Genomic DNA, 13,087 nt, shown 5'->3' with positions numbered 1-13,087 from the left:
CGGAGCAGCAAAGAAAGAGGAAGTGGTTACCTCTGAGACTGTTTATATACTATGGGTGTACTCTATGGTTGCCCTAGGTTCATACATGACGTATTTCTCTGTTTTTCTTTACTGTAATGTGATTGGCTGCTATGTGTCAGTAAAGAAATGAGACTAAGCATAATCGGAGCCTCCTGTCCTGAAATAGAATTTATTTTCTATTGGCTATTTTGAAGTACTGTCATTGCTCGGAAAAACGTTACTTCAATAGAAAATACGCACTTTTGGCACCACTACAATGCTAAAAATAGGGCATATATTAAAAAAAAAAGCTACGGAGTGCTCGGAGAAGTTTCTCACTAAAAAATAATATTTTATATCGCAGTTGGCCATTCGTGAGGTACAGCATCTTTCTAATGTTTTAGTCATTCAATTGCCGTCGGTGGTAGTACTTCTTCGCTGTCTATGAGGCCTGACGTTGCCGCCGGGCTGCTGTAGGTGGCAGACAGTCCAAAGTGGAGGAAATCCTTCCGTGTTAGTGTGAGCGCGTCCTTGTAGTCCCTTGTCAATTTCTAAAGCTACAGTGATGGCGGCCCCCGTGAAGCCGGGTGGCACTGCAGCCACTGAAGAGGATTTACAGTACAGCATGCTTCTCGAGCAGCTGGTGGGTGAGCGGCGAGGCCCACGACCGCTGCACCCGATGGGTGTGGCCGGATTCCCTAATCAGCAGCAGAGTCCCGAGCAGCGACGTATGGAGCGAGTTATGGAAAGCTGCGGGTTCAAGGCAGCCCTGGCCTGTGTTGGCGGTGAGTATGACAGAAGAGGAGGGAGTGATGCTGGGTCCGAATGCATGCTTGAATAGAGACACTAGTCAGTAAACGCAGAGTACACTAACATCCACAGGACATTTTGCCAAAGTATGGGCACAATGTCCTGGTGCCCCGATGTCCATGACCCCAGTGAAAACGTGTGCCTCAAGCCCTGGGGGATCCTTCTTTCCATTGGACTGGCAGAACCTTGAGCCTAAATAAACATCAGGGCGTTTTGCACTATGGACGCCAACATACGTCTGGACAGCAAGTGCTGCTTACCTCCACCTGGACACCCAGATCAGGACCATGACCTGCACTCACCAACTGGCCGTGGCTATGCTCTAGCACAGAGGTCTTCAAACTTTTGTCAGTCGGGACCTCCATCGAAACCTTTTTACAAGTCGAGCCCCCCACCGTCACCACCACCTGATAAAAAAAGTCCTGGAAGCTGGTACTCTGTATCATTGATGGCCATTCCCTCCTGCAGAGCCCAGGTTGTATAGGGCAAATAATATTAAATAAAGAGTGTTTAGTAAACTGAAGTTTTTGTAGTGCATGTGCTTGTTCTAAAGTTCAAATGAAAAAAAAACAATTAGCACAAAAAAATTCATTGGTGCGTTATTTTTCACCTAAAACACAAAATTTAGGATAGATTAGCAAAAACACTCCCAAAACACAGGTGTGGGAGTGCATGTTTTTCTCTAGAGACAATGTGTGGATGGATACTTGCTTCTGCTATCCTTAGGTTGTGCTCCACTTCCAGTCTTGAGCAGTGCCTGGAAACAGGAGTGCTCACAAAATGTTGTAATATGTTTTTCAGTTTTATATAGCGCTTTACAGGAGCATCTTTTACATTACACAAGCACACATTCATTTTTCGTAAGCACAGGGAGATTGTGATTTGCCCAGAATCACTGGATGTTGAGCAGACATCAAGAATTGAACCTGGTTTTCCAGCTCTAGAGCCATCATCTCTGGCTGTTGTGCCACATCCTTGCCCCTAAACAAGATATCAGAAAAAAAAGAAGTTCCACAAAACATGCTTTCTGACACAATTAAAAAATCCATGATTATGTGGAGTATGGCCAGGTGTTGCCATGTCAGAAGGAGGCCAGCCACAGTTTTCCAAGAAGTCCTAGGGGACATTTACATCATACACGTGATATGTGATTCAAGTGGATATATACATATTTATTCTCTAGCAGCATCAAGAGTCAATTTGTTAGCAAAGTTGGCTTATAAAGAAGATCGCCTTCCAAAGCTTCAGAAATAGCTGCACAAGAAAACATTTAAATTTGGTCTACGAAAGAAGCGAGGACAGATGGTAGGTATACTTGACAATATTTGTTATATTAGGTTTGTGGATTCAGCTCTATGGATTGGAACATGTTATACAAGCACCAGTGACTTTAATCAAGGTCAAATTCCTTTCTCGTAAGTCACTGGTAAATTAAGTGATTTTGCCAAAGGATCGCAAGATGTTAATCCGATACCAGGACTCGAACCCGGGTCCCAGAACCAAAGTCAACACCTATGGCATTAATGCCAAATCTGCTCCTCCTAGAAACATACAACGTTCCTACTAGTATTGGGATGAAGGGGAAAGGACCAAGGCTTTAAAAAAATAATACAAAAAGCTCTTCACTCTTACCTGCCACAGCATGGAATCTTCAGGAAGGATACAACCATTGTAAACTCCTTGCAGTGAAACGTACTTCAGTCGTGGGAAGCAACATAGGGCGCAACTAGACCTGAACTTCAGGGGGGGGGGGCTAAGACTCCTAGCCAGGGCTGGCCCTAACACTGATCGCTTCAGCACATGTTGCAGCAGAAGGCCATGCTTCCGGTTTTAGACGTCACATGGATTGAGGAGAGCTCTAGTGGGCAGTCTCCCCTGTGAGCTGTCCCATTTCAATCTCTGCCCTCCCTGCAAGTTTCAACAGCAGCTTGGACCGTGGGGTCTGGTTGCATTGCTGAACACTGATAATCCGTAGTCCTCCTTTGTCACTCACATCCAAACAGACATGGCTGAAGAGCATCGGTACTGAGACAAGACACAACAGTAAGGTATGTTATGGACACGGATTTTATCATGTGTGAATTGACAGTATCTGAATCGGTGGCGGCAGCCATGTCAAAGGCCTTAAAAAACGTACAGGACCGCCTGTCTGACCAGTTTCGACCTGCAAAGGGTCGCAGTTCAGACACACCCTCTGGGTGCAGGCGGGTCCTCAAAGTGTGGATCAGAGTTAAGAGAAATCCGGAACAAAGCCATACTCTGACAAGTTGCAGTTGCGAAGACCAGAGGGATGAGGTAGCTGCTGGACCCAGTGGTATATTTTGACCAGAGAAGGGTGCCGCCCATAAAGGGGCTTCTGACTAAGACCTGGGGATACAATTGCTTTCACATCAGGTGCGCAACGCCCATAGGGCTCATAGGGCTTCAGTGCCCTCACCCCCCTGCCCCAAAACCCACCCGTCGTATGTGTCAGCCCAGGCTGAACAGAATTCTGGTGGAAAACCACCAGTGTGCTGGATGCACAGCGTGGATTAATGTATTTATATTTCACATTCTTAATCAGCAATGAAATCTCCAGTGCTAATCAAATCAATTTAAACTTCATAATTATCCGAAAGTACTTATTCCAGCATCACAGAAATGTTTATTTGTTGTTCATTTAAATAAAAATTGTCAACATGTGCAACATAAGATCATTGCATTTAACTACAAAAACTTCAACAAATAATGACTTCAGTGGTGTTCCAAAGTTACATAGCCATGCCCAATGCATTTTGGGATTAAACTCAAATCCCTTCTTCAGGGGACACTGTAGGAATAAAGAAACATACATAAACATACCATATATAGAATGCTGATATTTAAATCCTTTAAGATGCATCGTTTACCATGTCCAGGAGTGCCAGCACAGACCCTATATGTATTTAACCCAAGGCAATACCAAGAAAGTAGAGCTGTAATTTTGTGCACCATGCCCGAATTTGTGAAAAGAAGCAGTGAGTGTGTCCTCTATCTAAAGCACTGTGAACACATCACTCATAAGCCACTGAGACTGCATGCAAACCTGCACTAAACCTGCGTGCACCTCGCTTAACAACTTACTGGAGGGCTGTAACAAACGGTGAAACTCAAGTAAAAAATGTAGGCGACACAACTACAGGAAAAAATGAATCTGTGAAAAAAATATGCAATCCGTAAGTGTGTGTCACCGTTGGCACCTTCTTACAGTTATGGATTAAAAAAAACCCTGAAGTAATGACTTTCGAGTGGAGCAGTGACTGCAATGTCAAACTGCTGGGGACAGCTCGATGTAACAACCAACTTCTGAACTATACGCCGAAAAAATATCAAAATCAGAGGTGTGTGGGTTTGAAACATGCTGAAATACATTGCGCGTCATGCACAAAAATTACCTGAAACCGAGCCCGACCTTAAACCAAAGTGAAAGAATTGCAACTCCCGGCTCTACTCTTCTCTCACTTGCCAGGCTCCATAGGCAACACTGAGGGTGTAACTCCCAAGTCCTGGCTGAGTCCCTGAATCTCCACTCTTCCTATTGCTGGAAGAATTAGCCCCCCTCCCACTCGCCACCACCTCTGAAATGGTTGCGCCTCTGGCCTTTAAAGACCTGCGACTCCAGACACTCTCAGCCGAGCCCCCAGCAGTTGGGCTGCAGCAGCCCGGGCTGAGAGACAGGACTGGCGCCTGAAAGCAATAATAGACGGTGAAGTGCGCGCCCCCCTCCCACCCCCTCCCTGGAGGGATGCTGCGCCCCCCCAGAGGGGTGCGCCCCACAGTTTGAAGACTTATGATCTAGCATGTAAGAGTGACCTCGATGGACAGCACTTCAATTTAATGAACAACTAGCATACAAGCAGTCATGTTATGCCATTTACATAATTCTGGGGAAACATTAATACAGTAGTTTTTTTGTGGGAGGTGGGGAGCGAAATGGGGACGGCGTTGGGTAGTGTGTTGTGACAAAAATATCGAATATGAGTTTCTAGTTCATTCTTGTAGTGCTGAATGGGGGTCGGAGATGCATTTGTTTTTCTTGATTCTTTCTTGATACCGTAGCTACGTGAGGTGAGGTATTGCTACAAGTTCTTTACAATATGGATCTAGCTTACATTGGCTCCATCAAGAGAAGGAGTGCTATTTGCAATTTGGTGTATAATTTTACCTTCCATGAAGTGCTTTAAATTGGAATGCATGAGGAACTATTGGGACTATTTTGCATCTGGAAACCTCTTTCATCCGTCACCCTCTTTGTCACATTCAGTGCTTTATCACTTGCGTGAAAGCTAAAACAAATCAATCATTTTTTCTTTTTTTTCCTTGCCCTGGCAATGTCAATATGATAGGCTATAATGCTGATCCAGCGGCTCACCAGTAATAGGTACTCCAATACCATATACTCATCTGGGCCCATAAACACACTCACACAACCTGGCAATAACTGCTGGAGTCAAAGTTCATGAGTTTCTTCCATTTCAAGATTAGTCACTTCTTATTCTCAACTAATCTTTCACTGATCAAGAAGTTCTTTCCTCTGGTCAATGGACCATTAGTTGAACTAGTTGATGGTGAAATGACATAAAATAATCTTCTTACATTTATAAATGACCACAGACTCTGGAAGTATTTTAAATCTTTATCTGAATTAATTTCATGTGAACCCCTTACAAAATACAGTACAGTCTCTGTCACTCATAGGAAGGAAGATTCAATTAATCAGTCATCAAACACATACTTTTATACCTTGCGATGACTTATGCTCAGAAAGTAGAGGGTAGAGAGAAAAGAATATTCGCACATACACAGAAATAATAGTTACCTAGGAGGGTGTGGAAACCAACCTCCTGGCCAAGGAGCTGGGAAGGATTCCTCGGGAAAGATCAGGCGACAGAGGCTTCAGGACAGGAATCCGGACAGGATAGATAACATCCCTACCACCAACGCTTGCGTAGCACCCCTCTCTAACACGCTCTTTCTCCTCGAGATTCTTCCACGATCTTCTTCTAAGTAAATTAATTTAGGATAGATGGTTCTGCATTCGATTCTTCATCAGCATCTCTTGTCACTCCAACAGCATCTCGAGCTCTGCAGCATTCAGCAAATCTCAGTCTCTCTAACTAAGTCTGCCTCAATTATACTCTTCAAGATTCATGTACCACCCATTAATGTTTCAATATCGTAAAAATAGAAACTCTGATTGGACAGGCAAGGAGGGATGGTCATCACACCATGCTTATTTTTAGGTCGAGGGACTGTAGGCTTGGCCAAAGGCCAAGACCGGAAGTCAGGAGAATTAATGCTACTTAGATTGGCTCCTTTATCCCACCTCCCTTTTCGTCTCATCTCCCATTGGCTGGCTTCCTAAAAGGAGGCCAGCCATTGAAGGAGAGAGCCGTCCCTCCAAAGAAGCTCCGTCTTTTTCGGATTCGGGGGCGTGATTTTTTGCATTCTTTAGCCCTGTGACGTTGTCTGTCACTCAGGGCGCCAAAACACGCCCCCGAATCCGAAAATGGCCGTGCGTTTCTCCGAGGCATTGTCTCCTTGCCTCGGAGAGATGTGGTCGTGTTTTCATAGCTGCTCGCCCCCCTTCCCTGCTGCTTTTAGGAGCTGCTTGGCTCCGCTCGCCTCCCCCCTCCCTCTGCCCTCCTCCGTCGTGCTCTCGCCTCCCCTCCCCCCCCCTCCCTCTGCTGCAGCTCTCCTCCGTCGTGCTCTGCCGCTCCCCGGCCCCCACCCCTCCCTCCCGCATTCGTAATCGTGATTAGGCCACGGCAAGGCTGAAGTTTTAAAATAATGAGCTCCGCCAGGAGCTGCACGTAATTGCCGAGCTACAGGTGTTGTGCTCCTGGCCCCCACCGAGCAGCCTGGCTCCAGACAACTCACCCAGTGTAGAGGCAGCAGGGGCAGCTTGCGAGGACCCGGGTTTCATCATCTGTGCCTTCGGTCCCTCACCAGCCAGGCATTGTGGTGCGGAGGACAGGTCACCAGCGGAGCAGAGTCGGCCGAGCTCGGGCAGCACACAGGCAGGCACGCGGCGGGTCAAACAACACCATGGCAGTCGGCAGCCCCTTTCTTTAAGCCCACCCCCGCCCCCCCCCCCGCTGCCCCCTCCTCTAGTTTCTTGTACTTCTGAGCGTCGACTCTGAACTGAAACGCATTCCCCTGGCAATCCAAATTGCTGAGGCAAATTATTGCATTTCTATCCTGGTGGAATGTTCATCCTGTAATGGTGAAATGGCGGGACGATGCCTCGCGCCCGCCTGTTGATTATAATGGCTCACAGTCGTGCATGTGTTTGACTCGGGGCTCCGCTGGTGCTGAACGGCGCCTCCGCTGGGGTCATTTATCCTGTTAAAACGAAACGCGCAACAAATAAATAACGCAGACTAACCCTTCAGCTTCCATTAAGTTGTTGCTCTCTGGCGTTTCTCGGCAGTGCAAACTATTTGTCGCGAGGCTTAAAGTTAACAGCTTCTGTCAAAACAGCGACGTGAGTTAGGGCTTCCTCCCGTAGCTTTCTCTCGCACTATACATTTACATTCATGCCACATTAGTTGGTAGTAATGGACGGCGGTGAATACCAAATGAACCAAGGGTGACTTTAAAATGACGGCTTTTTGCGTGAGTGCTTTGTGTTTGCCTTATGTCCGTGTGTGTCTGTTCCCGCTCCCCCCTGCTGTCAGTGTGTGGCCGTTCCCGCCCCCCTCCCGCTGAAGACCTTACCGTCCCCGACCGTCAGTGAAATAATTAACCACCCCCAGGGCGAAGCTCAAATGTGCTTACTGTTCAGTGGCCCAGCATGAAAAAGTAAAATACGCAATCATGCATGCGTGTATAAAACATTCCCTTCTTGAACGGATAATTACCTCACCAGCGTGAAAAAACTAAACAATGACTTGTTTTGACAGCTGAGTGGAGTGGAGTGGCAGGGGTACACTACCAACACTTACACAACGTGTCTCTATAAGTTCAAAACTGCCCGATTTTCACGTGGGACGCTTTTTTTTGCTATTAGATTCGCTATTGTGGGCACTTTAATTTTGAAAGCCTGGCCTTTTTTCTGCTCCCGTTGGTCCCTGGTGAGAGATGTGCGTTATGTCCAGAGCTGCCAACTTTGCAACTAGGGAAAAGGGTTCGAGTTTTGGCGTGGGTTCGAGGTCCTGTGATTCTGGGCAAATCATTTTAATTTTGCCGTGATGCCTACAAAAAAATGTGTTCTTGTGTACTTATGTAACTGATGCTGATGGAAAGCGCTCCAATATCTTCGGGTCGAGTTTGTGCTGAATACAACTGGAAAAAAATGTGTTCCCACAGCTCACTTGCAAAACTGGGGCGATTGGTAAGGCAGGCACTCTGGAATGGGCTTGTGTCTGAGATGAAGCCATAAGCTGCCTTTTGGCCAGGGTGGTGGCCAATTTGGGCTGTCTCAGATGCCGCCAGTGGGGGGTTGAGCGGCCTTTCCCAGGCAGATGGGCATCTATTAGGGGGAGGGTCTTTCCGGCTCTCTCACTGAGCCCGCCATTAACGTATGCAGATTGAGCAGTGGGCCCCACTTCCAATCAGGTGTGGTTCGCCATTATGAACTAATCCGTGCATAAAGAGTGCAGATTCAGAGTGCAGATTCAGAGTGCAGAGTGCAGATTCAGAGTGCAGAGTGCAGATTCAGAGTGCAGATTCAGAGTGCAGATTCAGAGTGCAGATTCAGAGTGCAGATTCAGAGTGCAGATTCAGAGTGCAGATTCAGAGTGCAGATTCAGAGTGCAGATTCAGAGTGCAGATTCAGAGTGCAGAGTGCAGAGTGCAGATTCAGAGTGCAGAGTGCAGATTCAGAGTGCAGAGTGCAGATTCAGAGTGCAGATTCAGAGTGCAGAGTGCAGAGTGCAGAGTGCAGAGTGCAGAGTGCAGAGTGCAGAGTGCAGAGTGCAGAGTGCAGAGTGCAGAGTGCAGAGTGCAGAGTGCAGAGTGCAGAGTGCAGAGTGCAGAGTGTGTGGGTGACTGTGTGTGGGTGGCTTTGCGTGTGTGGCTCTGTGTGGGTGTAAAATGCAATAGGTCATGCATTTGCGAGCGATTAAGCTGTTGGCATTGTAAATGACAAGGCCATTTATTTAACAATTACGCTATTGGCAATGTAAATGACAATGCTATTTATTTATGATTTTTAAAAAAAAACACCCCAAAAAAAATGTCATGAGCAATGCCAATAGCTCTACCTTTAATATTGCCGAGACCATTGCATTGTAAATGCTTGTTTTATCTTAGTCTATTAGTCGATCGTTCATAAATTCAACCCCTTCATTTTTATTCAGAAATCTTTATTCCCACCCTTATGCACATCTTATTAGAAACAAATGTTACATTTTTATGCATGTCCATTCATTCAGGAGTCTTCGATGTTAGTTCCCAGGGTATGTATCATTTGCATCTTTGGATAGCGTTCAAGAGTCTCGTCAATCTTCCGGCTCAATTTCACTTGGCATACGCGGTAGTCAGGTGGTCAACAGACTCTAGACTCACACGTAAGGCCCAAAATACACACTATTAAGACTCAAAAAGACAAATGTTAATTTAAAAAGAAATGGTTTCACTGTATACCACCGATCTCTACTCTAATCCCCTTTCATTTATTAATTCTTTCCCCGCATTAGTAAACTAGCTTGTGTTAATTTCAGCAAAGGAGAGGCTAAGCATGTGAGCTTCCAAGCCCCCATCTTAATAGCATCTACTCATGCTCAAGAAATTCCCTCCAAGCGACAGCTCGTAATACAGCGTAGATGCAGCTGACGTATGCGCAATAAAGATTTCTCGTTAGCAGCCATTTTAGAATTTCGCTCGAGTTACTTATTAGTAAACACGTAGGTAAGCTTCTCTGTCTTTGATGTTCAATGTGGTGAGTATTAGTTTTACACAATACGTAATTAGTACACTATTTGAAGTTATATGAGAGGATTGCTTCCGAGTAAGTCTCTTTTTTACGAGTCCTTGCTCCATCAATCCCCTCTCTGATGGCCATTTTGAGCCATCACAAAAATCACCCATCCCAATCAGATGCCAACTTTAACATCTCATTTTCTTTCCCTTTTTCGTTCTTGTTCTCATCTTTATTCTTCAAGTCTTTCATTCTTTCATATCATTTTCCCTTCATTTCTTCTAGCTGTATCTCTTCATATTTTCTTTTCTTTCCCTTTCCATTTACTTCATATCTTCTTCTTCTCAATTTATTTGTGCAACACTTAAACCATAGTACTATTGTTAAAACTATTATTGTTATACCAACTAATGGAAAGATTATTTGACCTATTATACCCTTCCCAAGATGAGCAAACCAAGTCCCTATTGAGGAAATACTCTTTGTTAGTCTCTCCCATACATTGTCAACCTCCAGTTGTTTAAATTTTTCTTGAAGTTTTGTAATATTCCTAATATAACCTTAAATTTCTTTATTTTTATCGGGTATGTAAACATTTTACAAACTCCCCCTTCTTTTGCTAATATTATATCAAGCGCAAGTCGATTTTGAAAAACCATAGACCTAATTGCAACCATTTTTGTATTAATGATCAAGATTTCTCCAGCAGTATCGGTCAAAAGACGATCAACTACTGTTGACAATTGACAGATTCTGTGTGAATTTAAAACCACCCCCACTGAAGGTATCAATGCACTAAATATGCCACCTATTAATTCTGAAAAACTAGCTCTCTTTCTTCGTGTTAGTTCATTGGTGTTTTCATTGTTTCCAGTGATTCTCTTCACATGATATATCTTCGGAAATACTATTCCGAAGTAGCAACTCCCGTACCACCGTGCAGGCAGCTTATAGTAAGCCTTATTCCCACACACGTAGTAAACTCCAGGAAATACTGGATCTGTTTCCCCTTTTAGTCCCCAACCTCCTAGAATTAGGAAGTTATGTTCACATTCACTGGAACCAATAAATGCGTTATTATAGTCAGTCTTTAATCTATGGAGGCAAGTCATCCCTGTCTTCGTAAAGTCTAGGAACATCGAAGCATGAGCTTTGCTAGCTGTATAAATTCCCTTTTTCTCAGCCCATGGTGGAATATGGGGTTTCTGTTCAGTAGCTTTTCTTTTGGCAATTCTGTCTTCTTTCTTCAACTAAATTCAAAAACACTTTCTCTTCTTCACGTAATGAGCATGTTAGGTTATTCTTATGTGCCTTTTTTTTTTATATCTAGTGACTTCATTGTTAAGAAAAATTCACCCATAAACTGTGCGTCTACGCTAATAAGCACTGGATTCATATTCTTTCGAATAGGAATTTCTGTAAATACTACATCAATATTTGAATAACAATATTGAAGTTTTCCTGTTCTATAAAATAAACTTAACAATATAAAAAAAAAGCGTAAACGTGGTTACTTATATAGCGCACGTATCACCCCAAAGGGGTCTCGCGGTGCTTGCTTTGGGAATCCGTCCTGGTATTCCCCTGTGAGATAACCCCAGCAGGGTATCCACAAGGTGAAAGCCAGGCATCCCGCCGCGAGGGGCCGTAGTGGAGATTAAGCAAGCTATTGCCCAGAGTCGCGGAGTGTGAACCCGTGAGTCGAGTAGGCACCGGAGCGAGAGTTATCGAGTCTGTGGAATTTTTGATCCCAAGACCCGCCGAGGCAGGGAATTGAACCCTGGTCCAGGACCGATCTCAGCTTCCAGGTTTGCCGCCTCTAACCCCTGAGCCACACTTCTCCACAATATACTACATGAAATACCGTAGGTTAAAGGCAAATGATGGTATGTGATTCCTTCTGCTACTGAAGCTGGTAAATTCATACAAACATAACAATCACTAATCTCCATTGTGTCTACATACTGAAACAATAACTTTGAAACAATAACTTTGTAAACACATTTAAAGATGTCATTATTTGGTAATGTGTGATGTAAGTCTATCTCATCTGTTGCTTCTAATTCTACTCTATCTCCTTTCATAGTAGCTGTCTTTTCATTAGTGTCTGTCATTCTTCTTGTCTCTTATAGATAGTGAACTGCTATTGTTAAAAATAGCCATACAAGGATCACTAATAGAATACTACATATGCAAGCCCTACAGCATTTCTTTATACAGTTTTGTTTTGTTCTTTCAGCATCCCTGTCTTTAGCCATTTTGACCTAAGAAGAATGCTCTTCTTTTCTTTAGTTATGTATCAAAATCTTTAGTACTTCCAAGGAGGCCTCACTTCCCCTTCGTCAATCTGTTCTGCAATTACTTCTTCATCTGTCTCTTCATTTAAATCTAGGTTCTCAAATTCTTCCAGTATCACACCGGTCCATTCAGGACCCTTGAACTTATTGTTTAATATTTTCCACCAAAGAAGGTTCAAATCTCCTTAACAAAGGAGCTTTATTATCTCATTAATCAAGCCAGTGTCTACGTGAAAATGATTGCGTGTGACTACTGGACGGAATCTGGGTATTTAGAAAGTCACCAGTTTCTCTTTCCTCCTTAGGATGTGCTGTCTTTTCTTTGATGCTGATTTTGCTCCGGCATGCCCCCAAACCCTTGTATTAGCTGCACCATTCGAACTGCACTGAAGAAAGAGAAAATATTCCTAATACTTTTTTTTTGTCCTATTGGATTATCGTGGTAATAATTTTAAGATATTACTTTGGCACGCCATGATTACTGTTCAGTTACAATACTGCAGGGAATATAACGTATATTTTCAAAAACATGTTTATTACAAACAGTACCTCATTGTCATAAATAACATGAAGAATGGGGGTAGTGGTGCATGCTACTTTTTTTGTAACATTTATTAAGGGAACGGCTTAGCGATGGCAGAATGGGGGTAGTGGTGCATGCTACTTTTTTTGTAACGTTTATTACGGAAACCGCTTCAAGGTGGCCGCACATAAAATATTTTAGTGCTGTTGACTTGCATCGTGTCAACTGTCTTTCTTCTGTCTGCGCATTAAAAAGTCTTCAAATGTGTCCATAAATGTTTCTAGAGACACATGTATTCTTTCATCAGACAGCATAATCTGGTGTCTATCAGTTGTATAGCTCTTCAATCCCTAGCGCATAGCACCCAAAATTCAACAGCACACAACATAATTAACTCCTCTACATAACACTCAAATACCATTCCACATAATTGCACTCCAGAACACTCAATTCCACTCCACATAGTTCCAATACACTTAAGACCACATAATTACTATCCACATAATTCTATTGCACGCTATACCACATATTGCCACCACACAAATCCACAGCGCACAATTCGAGATCACACAATTC

General features: G+C 43.9%; 1 protein-coding gene across 1 annotated transcript in view; it reads left to right on the top strand.

Annotated features, from left to right (window-relative positions):
- Window positions 1–459: 459 nt before the first annotated feature.
- The window catches only part of LOC147729734 (mitochondrial import inner membrane translocase subunit Tim22-like), a 74,707-nt gene continuing 62,079 nt past the window's right edge, over window positions 460–13,087 (top strand). The window contains exon 1 of the mRNA XM_086954618.1: window positions 460–785. Within this exon, the coding sequence (XP_086810744.1) occupies window positions 566–785 (220 nt within the window). The 5' untranslated portion in view covers window positions 460–565. The remainder of the gene's footprint in view (window positions 786–13,087) is intronic.

Source organism: Lissotriton vulgaris, chromosome 2_1 (assembly GCF_964263255.1).
Source record: "Lissotriton vulgaris chromosome 2_1, aLisVul1.2, whole genome shotgun sequence".
NCBI classification, from domain to species: Eukaryota; Metazoa; Chordata; class Amphibia; order Caudata; family Salamandridae; genus Lissotriton; species Lissotriton vulgaris.
Note: the sequence above shows the minus strand (reverse complement) of the source record. Positions and strands in the feature narration are given on the sequence as shown.